The sequence below is a fragment of the Aegilops tauschii genome, chromosome 1 (assembly GCF_002575655.3).
Source record: "Aegilops tauschii subsp. strangulata cultivar AL8/78 chromosome 1, Aet v6.0, whole genome shotgun sequence".
In the NCBI taxonomy this organism is placed as follows: domain Eukaryota; kingdom Viridiplantae; phylum Streptophyta; class Magnoliopsida; order Poales; family Poaceae; genus Aegilops; species Aegilops tauschii.
The window spans coordinates 122,529,263-122,543,887 of NC_053035.3; the positions used below are offsets into that span (position 1 = coordinate 122,529,263).

General features: G+C 43.6%; 1 protein-coding gene across 3 annotated transcripts; it reads right to left on the reverse strand.

Moving 5' to 3' along the window:
- Nucleotides 1-4,146: 4,146 nt before the first annotated feature.
- Nucleotides 4,147-14,110, reverse strand: LOC109745853 (uncharacterized). 3 transcript variants are annotated; one of them, XR_012203953.1, is made up of 7 exons: nucleotides 11,838-12,088; nucleotides 11,663-11,754; nucleotides 5,941-6,078; nucleotides 5,798-5,849; nucleotides 5,623-5,693; nucleotides 5,305-5,480; nucleotides 4,147-4,334 (listed from the first exon to the last, which is right to left on the reverse strand). XR_012203953.1 is itself a non-coding variant. In XM_073509688.1 (7 exons), exons 4-6 carry the CDS (start codon nucleotides 12,943-12,945, stop codon nucleotides 11,850-11,852), a joined length of 297 nt encoding a protein of 98 aa, XP_073365789.1. In that variant the 5' UTR covers nucleotides 12,946-13,090; nucleotides 13,197-13,259; nucleotides 13,375-13,461; nucleotides 13,584-14,110; the 3' UTR covers nucleotides 11,476-11,754; nucleotides 11,838-11,849. The 3 variants fall into 3 exon arrangements, 1 of the variants encoding a protein (XP_073365789.1); XR_002228662.4 differs by lacking the exons at nucleotides 4,147-4,334; nucleotides 5,305-5,480; nucleotides 5,623-5,693; nucleotides 5,798-5,849; nucleotides 5,941-6,078 and adding exons at nucleotides 6,948-7,222; nucleotides 12,242-12,377; nucleotides 12,533-13,090; nucleotides 13,197-13,253; nucleotides 13,375-14,077 and having other exon boundaries at nucleotides 11,838-11,977; XM_073509688.1 differs by lacking the exons at nucleotides 4,147-4,334; nucleotides 5,305-5,480; nucleotides 5,623-5,693; nucleotides 5,798-5,849; nucleotides 5,941-6,078 and adding exons at nucleotides 12,242-12,377; nucleotides 12,913-13,090; nucleotides 13,197-13,259; nucleotides 13,375-13,461; nucleotides 13,584-14,110 and having other exon boundaries at nucleotides 11,476-11,754; nucleotides 11,838-11,977.
- Nucleotides 14,111-14,625: the final 515 nt, after the last annotated feature.

Genomic DNA, 14,625 nt, shown 5'->3' on the forward strand with positions numbered 1-14,625 from the left:
TTGTCCACAAGGCCATTATGAATGGCTAGTAATGCCATTAGGTCTAAAGAATGCGCCTGCATTATTTCAAAGAAAAATGCAAAATATATTTAATGAGAATCAAGCATTTATATTGGTATACGTAGATGATTTGTTAGTATTCTCAAAATCATACAAAGAGCATATAGCCCATCTTGAAGTGTTCTTTAGAAAGGTAGAACAAAATGGGCTCATACTATCTAAAAAGAAGATGGAAATCTGCAAAGAGAAAATAAATTTCCTTGATCATGAAATAGGAGAAGAAAAGATATATCTACAAGATCATATTGAAAAGAAAATATTAGAGTTTCCTGATAATATGAGTGATAAAAAGGTTTTACAGCAATTCTTAGGAATTGTAAACTATGCGCGAAACTATATAGATAACTTAGCAAAGCTAGCAGGATCTTTATATGCTAAATTAAGAAAAAATGGTCAAAGATACTTCAATTCTGAAGATATAAAATTAGTAAAGGCCATCAAAGAAAAAGTCAAGAATTTAAAACCCCCTAGAATTGCCTCTAGAAGACAATTATTTTATAATTGAGACAGATGCATCTAAGGTAGGATGGGGTGTGATACTAAAACAAAAGCCCAATAAATACTCTCCAAAGGCAGATGAAAAAATATGCAGATATGCTTCAGGAAGTTACAAATTAAAGACGGTAAATAATATTGATAGGGAAATCCTTGCAGTTGTAAATGCAATAAATGCATTTAGGCTATATCTAGGATTTAAAGAATTTAAAGTGCGAACAGACTATGAAGCTATATGTCGATATTACAATAAAATTAATAGTAAGAAAAGCTCAACCAGAAGATGGGTCTTATTTGAAGATACCATAGCTGGGAATGGTTATAAAGTTATTTTTTAGCATATTAAGGGGAAGGATAATACCTTACCTGACATATTTTCTCGTGCATCAAATTTGCAGATATGAGGAAAGGATTATTCCACACCAAGGAGGAATATATCTTCATTGGAGAAGAAAATAGGCTGAAAGTATTTCAACCAAATACATTCAATTTCAAGCCAAAGGCTCATATCAAGCTTGATGAAGTTCAACGCTGCATATTGGATAATTTCTGGTTCCAATATACCACCAAAAGAGAGGAAATGGGATATATGTTATCAATTCTGAATAACTTGGCAGAATATTTTAGCGAACTAAACAAAAAATTGCCAACGCCAGAAAAGACTGAAATATCAAAAGGAGAAACACTATATTTTATATTTGATGGAAATAAACCTGGCATATATTTGGAATGGGAAAATATTATGATTGAAAAATTAGATGCAAAAAGAAAAGGACAAGATTTAACATTCAAAAGATATTATAGTATAGATGATGCCTTACTTTGGGCAAAAAAGGTATTAGGACCAGATTATTATATTGACCCAAAGGCTAAAGATTATATCCAAATGAGAAGAGGCATACCTGCTTCACCAACTCCCACAAAGAGGGAGACATCAAGCTCAAAAAATATAAAGAAGGAAGAATCTCCAAAATATAAGACATATCAAGAATGCCTTCTAAAGGGGCTTGACCCTTTAGACAGTGAATACATAGATCAAGAAATGGATAAAAGATTTGAAGAATTTTCAAAAATAATGAAAAAAGAATTGAAAGAAGAAATATTAAAAGAATTAAGGCATGAAATAAATGAAATTTTTGAAGAAATAAAGAAAGAATGCGATCAAAAATATGGTTTCAATCTGTTAAATGATGATGATGATCATATGGACATAGCAGGGCATGGGCAGCGACCTGAATAAAGCCCAAATTGCCTATATTGATATTGCTATCAATTATTCGCGCGTGGAGGACTATACCCGACCCGAATATTGATAGAAATTCCAAGAATAGATATTTTAAATATTGATAAGGTATTATCAATCATATGGGCAGGGAAGACCCCCTGAAAAAAAATGAAAAAAAATGAATAAGTAATGTTGAATATTTAAGCAAGTTAAATTAAAAATAAATGAAGCAATGCTGAATATTTAAGCAGCCTTGGTATGTATGTACGCATACACTGGCACAAAGATTCTTGAAGGCAGAAGAAGCTCTGAAGGCTAATCGCATGAAGATTTGTATGGGCGAAGAACAAAGACTGATACACAAAGGCCAGCCAATTATTCACCGAGAGACAATGCCACGTGAAGAAAGCAAATATTCCTGAAGATTGAAGTTTGTCAGCACTCTCTCTCGCACTTTTCTATATTATTATAAGGGCACGCATGTATCCTAGTAGGACACGCGTGCATACTACCGTGTGTAAAATAAGAGAAGGAAGGCTCCCGAAGGCCTCCCTTGCAGCCATCCCTCGCGGCTATAAAAGGAGACGCTGGGCTCAAGAAGAGAACACAAGACGGGAGAGCACGAAGCACTCAAAGCATCGAGACCCTCCACCAGAGCACCACTTCCTTAGTAGTTTAGCCACCACCACTACTAGTAGAATAGCCAAGAAGGCGCTTAGTTCGCCAAGAGTTTGAAGGTAATTTCCTAGTTGTGTGTAATTCCTTCGGGGCCTCCCGAAAGGGAAAACCATATGTAAATTATGTTGTGGAAATGATGTAGTTTCTTGGTCTCATTTAGTATTTTTATTTATGAATTTATGGGACGAGTTTTATGCTAGGGATCCTATAGGAGAAACCTCTGCGTGTGTAGTTCTCTGTGTAGCCCAGAGTGGCGTTTGAATGAGAACCTTGTGCCTGTAGAGAAGTGTTCCCTTCGGGTGGAACTGCCTGGGAAGACGATAAGAATTTACTCCATAAATTTGCAATTAAAACTGCTAAGTGAACGTAACTAGCTACATCTGATACAACATAATGATAAATATGGTGAGTCCTGAGTAGGATGTTACACGACTGCGCACACCGTCGGTCGAATTGTTGGCCTCGCCAGCCCATAATAGATCCTGCATCAAAGATATAATCAAGTTAGAACGTGCAAATAATTGAATAGAATTAAATATTGTGGTGAATAGTAAAATACTTTTCCAAATAGTGTATTGAATAGTAGAGCACTATTGTGAATAGTGCCCTACCTAGTGAACAGTAAATACTATTCAAGATAAAAAGCATACGTGTCTACCACTTTCACCTAATCCCAAATTAACCTAATCACATATCAATCTAATTAACATAAAAAATTTATTCCCTATATTGTTGGTAAGAATAATAAACCTCTTTATTTATATATTATATTTCAGACAGGAATAAAATGAAAACAGAAAAAGGGTTTCTAAAAGGAAAAATCACACTTGCATTTGCATACATTACAATAGTTTTTTCATCTGCAATAATAGCAAGTTTGTATTGTCGCCAAAGTTCATTCAGGCTGGTAGGTGCAGGTGATGCTATAAGGGATAACCACTTAGGCAGAACAAGTTATTGTTAGTAGGACGATGAGCAAAGAAAAATTATGCATTGCTTACTGATAATGATGGGGATAAAATATAGTGTCTGGTCACATAACCTGAATTGCGTATAGTTCACGGCACATATTAGTGATACCACCTCGAGGCTAGAGAAGTGTGCCTCCTTTGTTTAGCATTGAACCCATGCATATCAAAGTTAGTTGATTACGATGGAACAGAAAAATGTTGGGTTAACTCTAAAAAGAGTGTCACTTTAAGGAAAATGTATCAGACTAAATTTGAGGCAAAAATATCCCAATTTGTGGTAGACTAAGTACGTTCTTGAGTTTTTATTTGTAATTGAATAGTTGACAGCACTTAGGATAACATGGTAGCTAGTATTCACTCAAGAATCTAGAATCACCCATCAGCAATCACCTCCTACTTGTCAGTACAATATCATATAATATTAAGCGATTCAGAAAATAAAGACATGTTCATCTACCACACCCTACTACGGTACTACCACGTCTTCATCACTGGTGAGCCATCTGATCCTGTCTCTTCCTACCTGTGAAAACACAAATATTAAATTATATTGTTAAAGATATATTCATAAGATGTGAATAAGATGGAAAAGCAATATGGCAATCAATGTCTCATCGACCCTGCAAGTTGCCAGCATACTATGTGATGATCAATTTTAGACATAATTTTCAACTACAAGAATGGCTATACTACAATTCATCATTTCTTTGTTCTGGACATTTTTTATCAATAAGAGATAATACAAGGACAAACTAAAGCGGTGTAGTACCATCAGACATGGATAATTATGCAAGGACAAACTCATGTTCAGGGCATTATGTTTGTCCGCTCCCAGCTTACTCCCTGGCTCTTTGTTGCAAATGCTCACCCAGTGGTCCAATAAAAATGTCAATCGCAGATCTATACTGCATTTCGGGGTGAACAAAAAAACCAAAATAGATTAAGAACATGCCTCTATATTCCTATTCATAGAGAATTTATAAATTTGACAAAAAATGGAACTACAATAAAAAGAACAGGTGCATAATGCATTTAAATTTTGACCAGAAAATATATCATCAAAGAAGATGAAAGCAGAGACTATGTTTATATAATATTACTGATGGTACAGAACCATCAACCATAAAACATTTGCATGTCACAACTCCCAGATCAATCAAATTCATGTTAGAACTGTCAGTAACCACCAAAGTCTTGTATTCTACGACCCTAACCCCCTCTCCATGATAACAAATCTACCGATCGGTCTTTTCGTTGCAGGATACGCGAATACACATGGGTTGGAGTATATTTGCCCCCATTTTAGTATAGCAAATTACAAGAAGCCTCCACGACCCCAGAAAGTAGCCAACGGGCTTGCGAATACAGTGTTGCCTGTATCCAGGAATGTTTAATTCTCTTCTTTTCTTGTTTTTTCTTTTTTTGCCTCTCTACCCCAAGAGGTTTCAGGGAGATGAGTAGGTGGTAGGGTATAGAGGCCTGACTGAGAGGGGGGGAGGCTTTTGTAGTGTTAATCTGTATTATCACCCCATTAATTTGGTTCAGTGCAGGAGCTGAAGTCTTCTATAGCATGTAATAACCGACAACACAAGGAGGCTACTTACTACAGTATTTGGCCAGATTTAGTGTAAGCACCCGTTGATATAAGTTAATCTGTATCACTACTATCTGAGCTCTGCTTACTCTACTTTCTGAATTCTTTGAACATTCGATGGAATATTCTCTCTGAATTTGAATCCTCAAATATTCGATGGACTGACTCCATCAGTGTTGTAAACTGAGCTCTCAGTTTTCTTGCACAATGATTATCAGGATAATATGTACTAATTACAATAAATTATAGTAGTAGACACAAGAAAGGCATGATGAACGAACCTTCGGTGGATCCATCGCAAGTCACCATTTATGTTGGGGCAAAGAGTCACAGAAGCCACCTTGCGAATCTCACCCATCACATCATCTCCAAAACTCCGTTATTCCTAAACGAGTCGTGAAGGGAATTTTACATATCAACATGTAGCTTCCCCTTCTGCCACATACTCCAGAGTACCCTGCCAAGTTCAGATGATGAAAAAATTACCATGGATCTCTAATCTAAGGCTTATTTTCTAGAGGCTATGAACTGTGTTTCTAATGAACAAATATTTACCCCCCCAATGAAATGACACTATGGATATACCATTCTCGTCATACCCAAGTGATCTGGCAACTTTCCTGAAAGAATTGAACTTCATGTCCTCCATATAGAGCTTGTCTTGGTATACCTGTAAACGCATTTATACAAATGTAGGATGTCTACACACGCGTCCGCGTCACAAAACTACCGCAGTTCACCAAGTGCAAACTTCATCGGCAAGCATAACCAAACCTTCTTTTCGACAAAATTCTACTATCTCCTCCTGGTTGGTCACAGAAAGTACCTACAGCAAAGCTTGCGGATTTTGAGTTTCAGCACAATTTTAGCGAACCTTTTAGATTTTTTGATGTTATTACAAATATCTGTTTGCATACCTGTTCCGTCGGTTATCCGGGGTTTATGATCACCATAGCCCAAACAGTCAAACCTGCGACGCGTGCCTCCTCCAAGCACCTCATTACTTCGAAAATATCAATCCCCCAATCACTGTCCTCGCTAACATTGTATGGTACCTACAAATCAAATTCAGTAACTTGGTCATTTCTTGAATGCAATAAAATGGGAAGTCCTTTTACACGCACTCCCATTTTACATTCTTTAAGAAAAAATATCAGGCATCTAATCTAGAAGTTTGAAATGCAATGAACAAGTATGAAGAATTGCGAACGCTGAGCGTTTATTTCATAAAGCTAGCACCATACCATTACTCCCACCAGTAGCACCTTCCCCAACTAGCGCTACTGCTAAGTATGTATACCAGTAGCGCTTGTGGGTACACGCTACTGGTACACGTTAGCTGTACTGATAGCCCTATTACCCGTGCTACTGTTAGGCTTTTCCCTAGTAGTGGTGTGGCGAATGCGTCCATGGGGCAGGAGCCGAGCGCCGAAGCGGCGGACGGCGATGGCGACCTGCGCTCCAAGAGAGGCCGGCGAGTAGCAGATGTCGATGCCAACTGCATTGCCTCATTTGTGTACATAAAGAAAAGGAAAAAATGCATTCTTCGCAAGTTGGTAAAAAATTAACACGTAAAGATCAGTGCTACTTAGTACCGATGAAAATGATTTAATGAAGATACTCGAAATGGGACAAGAACAATGCAGTATGGAGTAGTGCTGATTTGATCCGCTGCCTTCAGCACATGAAATTGTTTTTCATGGCAGCATAGGATTATTCTACTGTGGGACGAAAAGACCAGGAAAAGTGTGGGCAGTATCAATTGCTAAAAAAGTGTTGGAAGTATTGTCAAGATGTCTAAATTGATGTTTGACAAACATGAGAATAGCACAAAAATACTTCAGAAAAATCATCAACAAATCTCACCAAAGAATGGCAAGTAACTGGATACTTGATAGAATTTAACTGAATTATGTACAAGGTGTTAGGAAAGCAACTTGTATTCCCATGAGGCCATAGGCCGATATATATACATGTACAGGTGTGGAACATATGCAGGAAACCCCTTATACAACGGGATAAATACAAAGGGATACATGACTTATATTATAACTCTAACACCCCCCCTCAAACTCATGGTGGATGAACAACACTGAGTTTGGAGAGATAAAAGCCATGTTGTGCTCTAGTCTGGGCCTTTGTCAGGAAATCCGCCAACTGTAACTCGGAAGGCACATACTGAAGAGCAATAGCCTGATCCTGCACACCAGCGCGCACATAGAAAGCATCAACACCAATATGCTTGGTGAGCTCATGCTTCACAGGATCGCGCGCAATGCTAATAGCACCTGTACTGTCAGATAAGAGCAGAGTCGGTGTAGTGACAGAAACACCAAAATCCTGAAGTAACCACCGTAACCAAGTCACCTCTGCCGTCAAAAGAGCCATGGCTCGCAACTCAGCCTCAGCACTCGAACGGGAAACTGCAATCTGTTTCTTCGTCTTCCAGGCAATGAGAGAACCGCCAAGAAAAACACAGTAAGCAGAAAGTGAACGGCGATCAGAAGGATCACTAGCCCACGTAGCATCCGAATAGGCCTGAAGCTGTAAAGAACTGGAGCTAGGAAAGAATAGACGGTGAGAGATCGTGCCCCGAAGATATTGGAGAACACGAAGGAGATGACTATAGTGAACCGAGGTGGGAGCAGAGACAAACTGACTCAGAATATGAACCGGATAAGAGATGTCCGGACGAGTGACAGCTAGATAGACAAGACTGCCAACGAGATGACGATAACGCGTCGGGTCAGGGAGAGGATCACCATCAGTAGCACGGAGGTGAACATTGAGCTCCATAGGAGTCTCAACAATGCGCGCGTCAGTAAGAGCAGCACGAGCAAGAAGATCCTGGATATACTTTTCCTGGGATATAAAAAAGCCATCAGAGGTAGAAGAGACTTCAATACCAAGAAAGTAGCGAAGAGGTCCAAGATCAGACATAAGAAACTGCTCACTAAGACGGGCCTTTACAAAGGCAATATACTCGGGGTCATCCCCAGTGATGATCATGTCATCAACATAGAGAAGAAGAAGAGTCCGACCACTCGGAGAAAGGTGAATAAACAATGCTGGATCATGAGCACTTGCTGAAAAACCAGCAGTAGTGACCACAGAGGCAAAACGCTCAAACCAGGCGCGAGGGGCTTGCTTAAGGCCATAGAGAGAGCGACGAAGACGACATACCATGCCATCAGGAACAGAATACCCAGGTGGTGGCTGCATGTACACCTCCTCACGCAGCTCACCATTAAGAAAGGCATTCTTAACATCAAGCTGAGATATAGACCAGTGGCGTGCAGAGGCAACGGCAAGAAGTGTACGAACAGTGGTCATATGGGCCACAGGAGCAAAAGTCTCGTCATAATCACGACCATGCTCCTGCTGAAAACCACGAGCCACAAGACGAGCTTTGTGACGCTTAAGAGAACCATCGGAGCGAGTCTTAACCTTGTAGACCCACTTACAAGTGATGGGACGGACTCCGGGAGGAAGAGAAATAAGATCCCAGGTACCAGTGCGTTCAAGAGCAGCAATCTCCTCTGCCATCGCAAACTGCCATTCAGGATGAACAACAGCCTGACGATAAGTCGGCTCAAGAACAGCAGCACCAGCGGTGGGAAATCCAAAGCGATCAACAGGTGGACGAGGACGAGAACGCAAGCCATAAGTTGGCTGAGAGGAAGAGGACGACTCATCCAATGAGGCATCCACAGGTCGTGAACGACGAGCGTAATGCTGAGGAAAAGATGGAACAATAGAAGGAGGAATCGCCAAGGTAGAATCGAGGGGTGGCGACGAAGAAGTCACCGGAGATGAAGGTGTAGAATCCGGTGACATGCTAGGCGAGGAGACCGGAGAAGATGGTGGCTGCAAATTGACTAGAGGTGGAGAAGCAGAGGGAGTGGAACGAATAGGCACAGGCGCGACGGGGGTGATAGGTGAGTCAGGAAAAGTGAGGAAAGAGATATCCTCCACTGAAAAAATCGAGGAAGATGGGCGTGGGTAGAAGGGACGAGACTCATCAAAAGTCACGTCTCGAGAGATACGCATCCGACGACCGATAGGATCCCAACAACGATAGCCCTTATGCTCATTACTGTAGCCTAAGAAGACACACTCAACAGACTGAGCGGTCAGTTTGGTGCGTTCGCGAGGGGCAAGAAGAACATAACAAACACAACCAAACAAGCGAAGCATCGAATAATCGGGAGAACGATCAAAAAGACGCTCAAAAGGAACGCCACCCTGCAAAGCAGCGGACGGCTGAAGGTTGATGAGATAGGCGGAAGTGGAGATAGCCTCGGCCCAAAAATGAGGCGGAAGAGAGGCGGCGATCATCATCGCACGAGCCGTCTCAAGAAGGTGACGATGCTTGCGCTCAGACACGCCATTCTGAGCATGAGCACCAGGACAAGAGAACTGGGCAAGAGTACCCTGCTCAGCAAGGACTCCACGCAACATCTTGGAGATATACTCTCCAGCAGAGTCAGCACGGAAAACACGAATAGGAGTAGAGAACTGAGTGTGAACCATGGCAGCAAAACGCTTATAGATAGATAACACCTCACTACGAGAAGACATAAAATATATCCAGGTGTATCGAGAGAAATCATCTATAAAAATAATATAGTAGCGATGGCCTCCTTTCGAGGCAAATGGAGCTGGACCCCAGACATCGGAGTGAACAAGGTCAAAAGGACGTTGAGACATAGTGTCGCTATGAGGATAAGGTAACTGGACCTGTTTACCAAGCCGACAACCCTGACAGTCTAAAGACACACCACCGGAGACAGATCCAAGAAGACCACGTCGAACTAAGGATGAGAGACGAGAGCCACACAAGTGACCAAGGCGATGATGCCACTGCTGAAAAGAGCTGGTAGACAAGGCAACAGAGGGGGGAAGACTGGCGGCGGTGGCAGCGGAGGGAAGGTGAAGCCAGTCAAGCTCCCAGAGACCCTGAGAGTCACGGTGTCGGGGGCCAGCACCAAGGAGAGCACCAGTGTGACGGTCCAGAACAGAACAAGAGTCAAAGTCTAGAATCACCCGACAACCGGAGTCAACAATCTGACCACCAGAAAGGAGCTGCATGGTAAGTCGAGGAACATGAGCAACATCAGGAACATGAAAAGATGAGGTGCTAAGAATGCCTCGACCATTAACCGGGAGGGAGGTACCATCAGCAGTAAGAACATGAATAGGAGAATCAAGAGCACGAATAGAAGACAAGGTGGATGAATCATGAGTCATATGAAAAGATGCTCCAGTATCAAGAATCCATGGAGATGTACCTGACTGTGTTGAAGGTGATCTCACAATGCCAGAGGAGTCAGTAGCAGAACCAGCAGAACCCGTCGGTGAAGAACCAGAGCATGCAGCGAGCAAGCACCGAAGGCGCGTAATCTCCTGCTCAGTCAGGAGCTCAACTGAAGAGGTCGACGTAGATGCACCCGGCAATGAAGAGCCGGAGGCGGTCAGCAGACCACGAAGTCCCACAATCTCCTGCTCGGTGAAGTACATAGCTGAAGTAGACGACGCAGTAGCACTGGGAGAGGAGCGGCCACCAGGCCCACCACCACCCGTGGAAGCCGCCAGAGGAGGCGACATAGCATAACCAACATCATCCGTAGAGGCCGGTGAAGGAGACGAGGGCACATGCCGACAAGCCCCAAGCGCCAAAGGATGACGCGGGTCAATAGAGTCATATGCATCAACACATCCGATGGGACCGTGAGAGGAGCCGGTGTAGAACGATAATCACCGATGAAAGTCGCAGGAGGAGTCGATGTAGAGCGACAATCACCACGTGCAAGAGTCGCCACAGGGGACGATAGCACAGACGGACGAGCACCAAGCACTGAGGAAAGGCACATGTGTGAGACGGGATCAGTGTAGGGAACACCGAGAACACCGTCAAAAATCTCCGGAGAGCGGGCAAGAGACACCATGGCAGAGGATTTTTTTTTAAAAATCAGCCGAATCAGTGGAAACCCGAACACGGATCAGATTAGGCAACACAAAGGCTCCCGATGCAGCGGCAGCAACTAGCAACCGGAGAAAGAGTGGGCTACCGATGCAGACGGCAGCAGCCAACGCGTTGGGAACAAATCCAGCCGGAGGTGGCGGGATCCGGCGAGGACCGGCGAAGACAGACGGCTGGCGCCCGGATCCAGCGAGAGGCGGCGAAAAACCAGCGGCCGGCGGCGCGATGGGGCCGGTGGATGAGCAGGCGGCGACCTCCAGGGTTGGAACCAGCGGCGTTGACCAGGGTAGCTGCAACCAGCCGATCGATCTGGAGCGGGACACCTCACGAGCGGGAAGAGCTCCTGTGGCTGGGGAGATGAGGCGGGCAGGTGGATGAGAAGCAGCAACAGCGGCGGCGTTGCCAGAGATTGGATCGGTGAGAGCACGAGTTGCACGTGCGAAAAAAAACCTAAAGCTCTAATACCATGTTAGGAAAGCAACTTGTATTCCCATGAGGCCATAGGCCGATATATATACATGTACAGGTGTGGAACATATGCAGGAAACCCCTTATACAACGGGATAAATACAAAGGGGTGCATGACTTATATTATAACTCTAACACAAGGAACAGAATCACAAAACCATTCCATGGTGAATGTAACAAGAAATTACCCGTCATTGTGAGGGTGTTCAACATGGCGGACATACCCCAGTTCCTTCAATACGCGTTTATCTAGCTTTAACAGGCATGTTAGCCATTCTTCCTGCAGGACAAACAAGGTGTTTCACTTTCGGAATTCTTTATGCAGAACTCAGGGTCTCAGATTGCTCAAATTCTAATTTCTACCTACTGACCAAGTCATCCAAATGATGCCAGGTTATAATGCCTCCTCAATTTGATCCTGTGGAACTCGCGGATGATGCTCTCCAATGCATCGGGCTCTCCTCCAATTTTGATGATAGCCAAACTGAAGTCGTGGAACCTCTCTGCAAGCATAAAGAAATCAGAAAATCAAAGAGTTTTTCACTTGTTTCCATTAGAAAACTATGCAACCAAATCACACACTAATACAACACTATCAGCAACATGTCTATTTTACTGCACATATACTATATTGATCACTGTTTTGCAGATCGAATTAACAGTAAAAATCCCGGCCACCACTTCTGCTGGACTTTATCACGCCCTCTGTTTGATCCACGAGCGGCGGAATCGGATGCCCGATGCGCCATCTCCGACCCTGACCTAGCCGCTGCTGCTGGATCCACGGGGCGCATCAAGGGAATAGCAGACGCCCACGATGGTGATGCCCATCCGGTGCTCCCCGTCGGTGCGCGCGTCGGCGGAGGAGGAGCCCATGAGCGAGGCGGCGTCCATGGCGGAAATCTAATACAATTACAACAAAACCAATAGTGAAATGATGCAAAAGGATTTACCTGAGTACAGGGATTACCATAGGTAAAGAGAAACCATTCTCTGACAAAACACAAAACTGATGAGAAACAAAAATCAAATCAAGCAGAACTGGGGACAATACTAACTGCAAATGGAATACATTCGGTGCTTCAACATATTTCCTGGTAAAGAATTTAAAGAAAGAAATTTATTACAAATACCATCGATATGTCAATCAAATGCTGAAAAAATAGTATTATGTAATACAAAAGTATTAGAAGTGATGGAAGATGACATGCACTCGTATTTTTAAGTCTTCATACTATAGAGTTATCTACCTGCAAGTTATATGCGCATAAATAATCACAACAGTTGGATAGCACCTACACATGGGATTAGATATTTAATTCACATAATCAGTTCTTCTGCTTCCATAAATTCAGAATTGCATAAAAAAATATGTGTCTATCGAGTATAGATAATGATTTGAATTGTTGACGCATGGCCAATGGAGCCGTCCACTTGCCAAGTGCTTTTCTAGCATGGACGACGTGCACATGGTGCAAAGCTGGCTGAACGAGTTGATAGATCAGATCCCGGCAAGACTCGCACATGCTTAATGTTGGTTGCTTGCCCTTGCCTTGATTGATTCACACACTGGCAAGGTTGCACACATAGAGGAAGACTCGATGGATTCTTGCTGGCTAGAAACAAACACAAGCAAGCACGCAGGTGATGCCGATTTCTTTGCAACGAATGCATGTCGCTTGAAGCAGCGGTGGGAAAACAATATGTATATAGTGATTTTACCTCATAAATTGTTTGGTGGCTCCACTCCATAAGTATGAAATTCGTGATGTTGGCAACCTGAAACTAAAAGAGAAATAATGATCTCCTTCATAAATATCAACAAAAGGAGAATGGGTTATTTGGGCAACCAATCAAAATCCTTGAAAGTTCAATACATCAGTTTGCAGCAAGTGTGTACTTGCAAAGCAATTCTTTCTCTGAGTCGTATGTGAAGCAGCTAGCGCACACACACATCTTCCCATCCCATCCGCAGCATCATCCCTACCTGCACCCTCAAATCACTAAATGAGTTCCCAACTTGCATCCATAGCCAAAAGCCAGTGCAGCAATCACTCTGCCATGTAAACACAGGAAACAAACATCATAGATAGACCGAGTAGCACCGGCCTCCATCGCCTGTAGTGAGAAGCTCCGACGGCGAGCTGCTGGACGACGATCTGGCACCCACCTTCTATCGGGCTGCTGCTACTCCGCCGCCATAGAGGCTCTACGGCGATTACCCCGGACAGATCTGGCCACAGCGACCACCGGAGTGGCAAGGCCTGGCCCTCTCTCCACCAGATCAGGTCGGGGAGGGGGAGCTCCTGGCCTTGGACGAAGGGAGGAGGGAGGCCGAGACCTACATAGGCCAGGCGCGTGGGCGCCGCCCTGCTGTACATGGCTGCTTGGGGAGGGGGTGGTGGCGGCCGGCTGGGGAGGGAGGTCGTGGTGGCCAGCTCCTCTCGAACCTTGGCGGCGGCGGCTCCTCTCCGATCTCGGCGGCGGCGTAGGGCTCCACTATGGCGGCTGGGGCGTGGTTCTCGTCCTCATAGCGAGACGATCGAGGGCAGCCTGGATCGTCAGATATTTTTTTTCGCGAGGAGGCCTCGCTCCTGGTTCGTGCGAGGGGGCCTCGATCTTTTTTCGTTGGTTTCTTTTCGTAGGTCGAGGGAGGACGAAAATAAACGGGACGGAAATAAACCAATGGAGGTGGGACGAAAATAAACCTGGAACGGAGACTACCAACTGAGACATTAGGAGTAAAGACTAGTACTTTATATTGGTTCATCAATCCATGTCCTTCGGACGTGCACATCGACACAACGTTATCATGTTAGGCTGAATGTTTGACGTGTACCAACTGGGTTACACGATGTATGGCACTAGAGCAAAAATGAAGAATGCAATGATACATCTCTTTCATTTGAAGAAAGAATCATACATCTCTAACGCTTAAGATTGAAATCTTTTCATGTCATGTGAAAGCCATGTGCTAATGAGTTGCATTCAACTGCCTTGAAAATGTATACCAGAGTGGTTTTGCTAAATCTCAGGTGCCTGAAATTTTAGTTTGTGTCCGTAAGTTCCTGCATTGCACGGGGCTGGTGGTGGGACAACGTCAGGAGCGGCACGCCGAGGCTGAGCCAAGACCATTGCGGCGTCTCAGGTG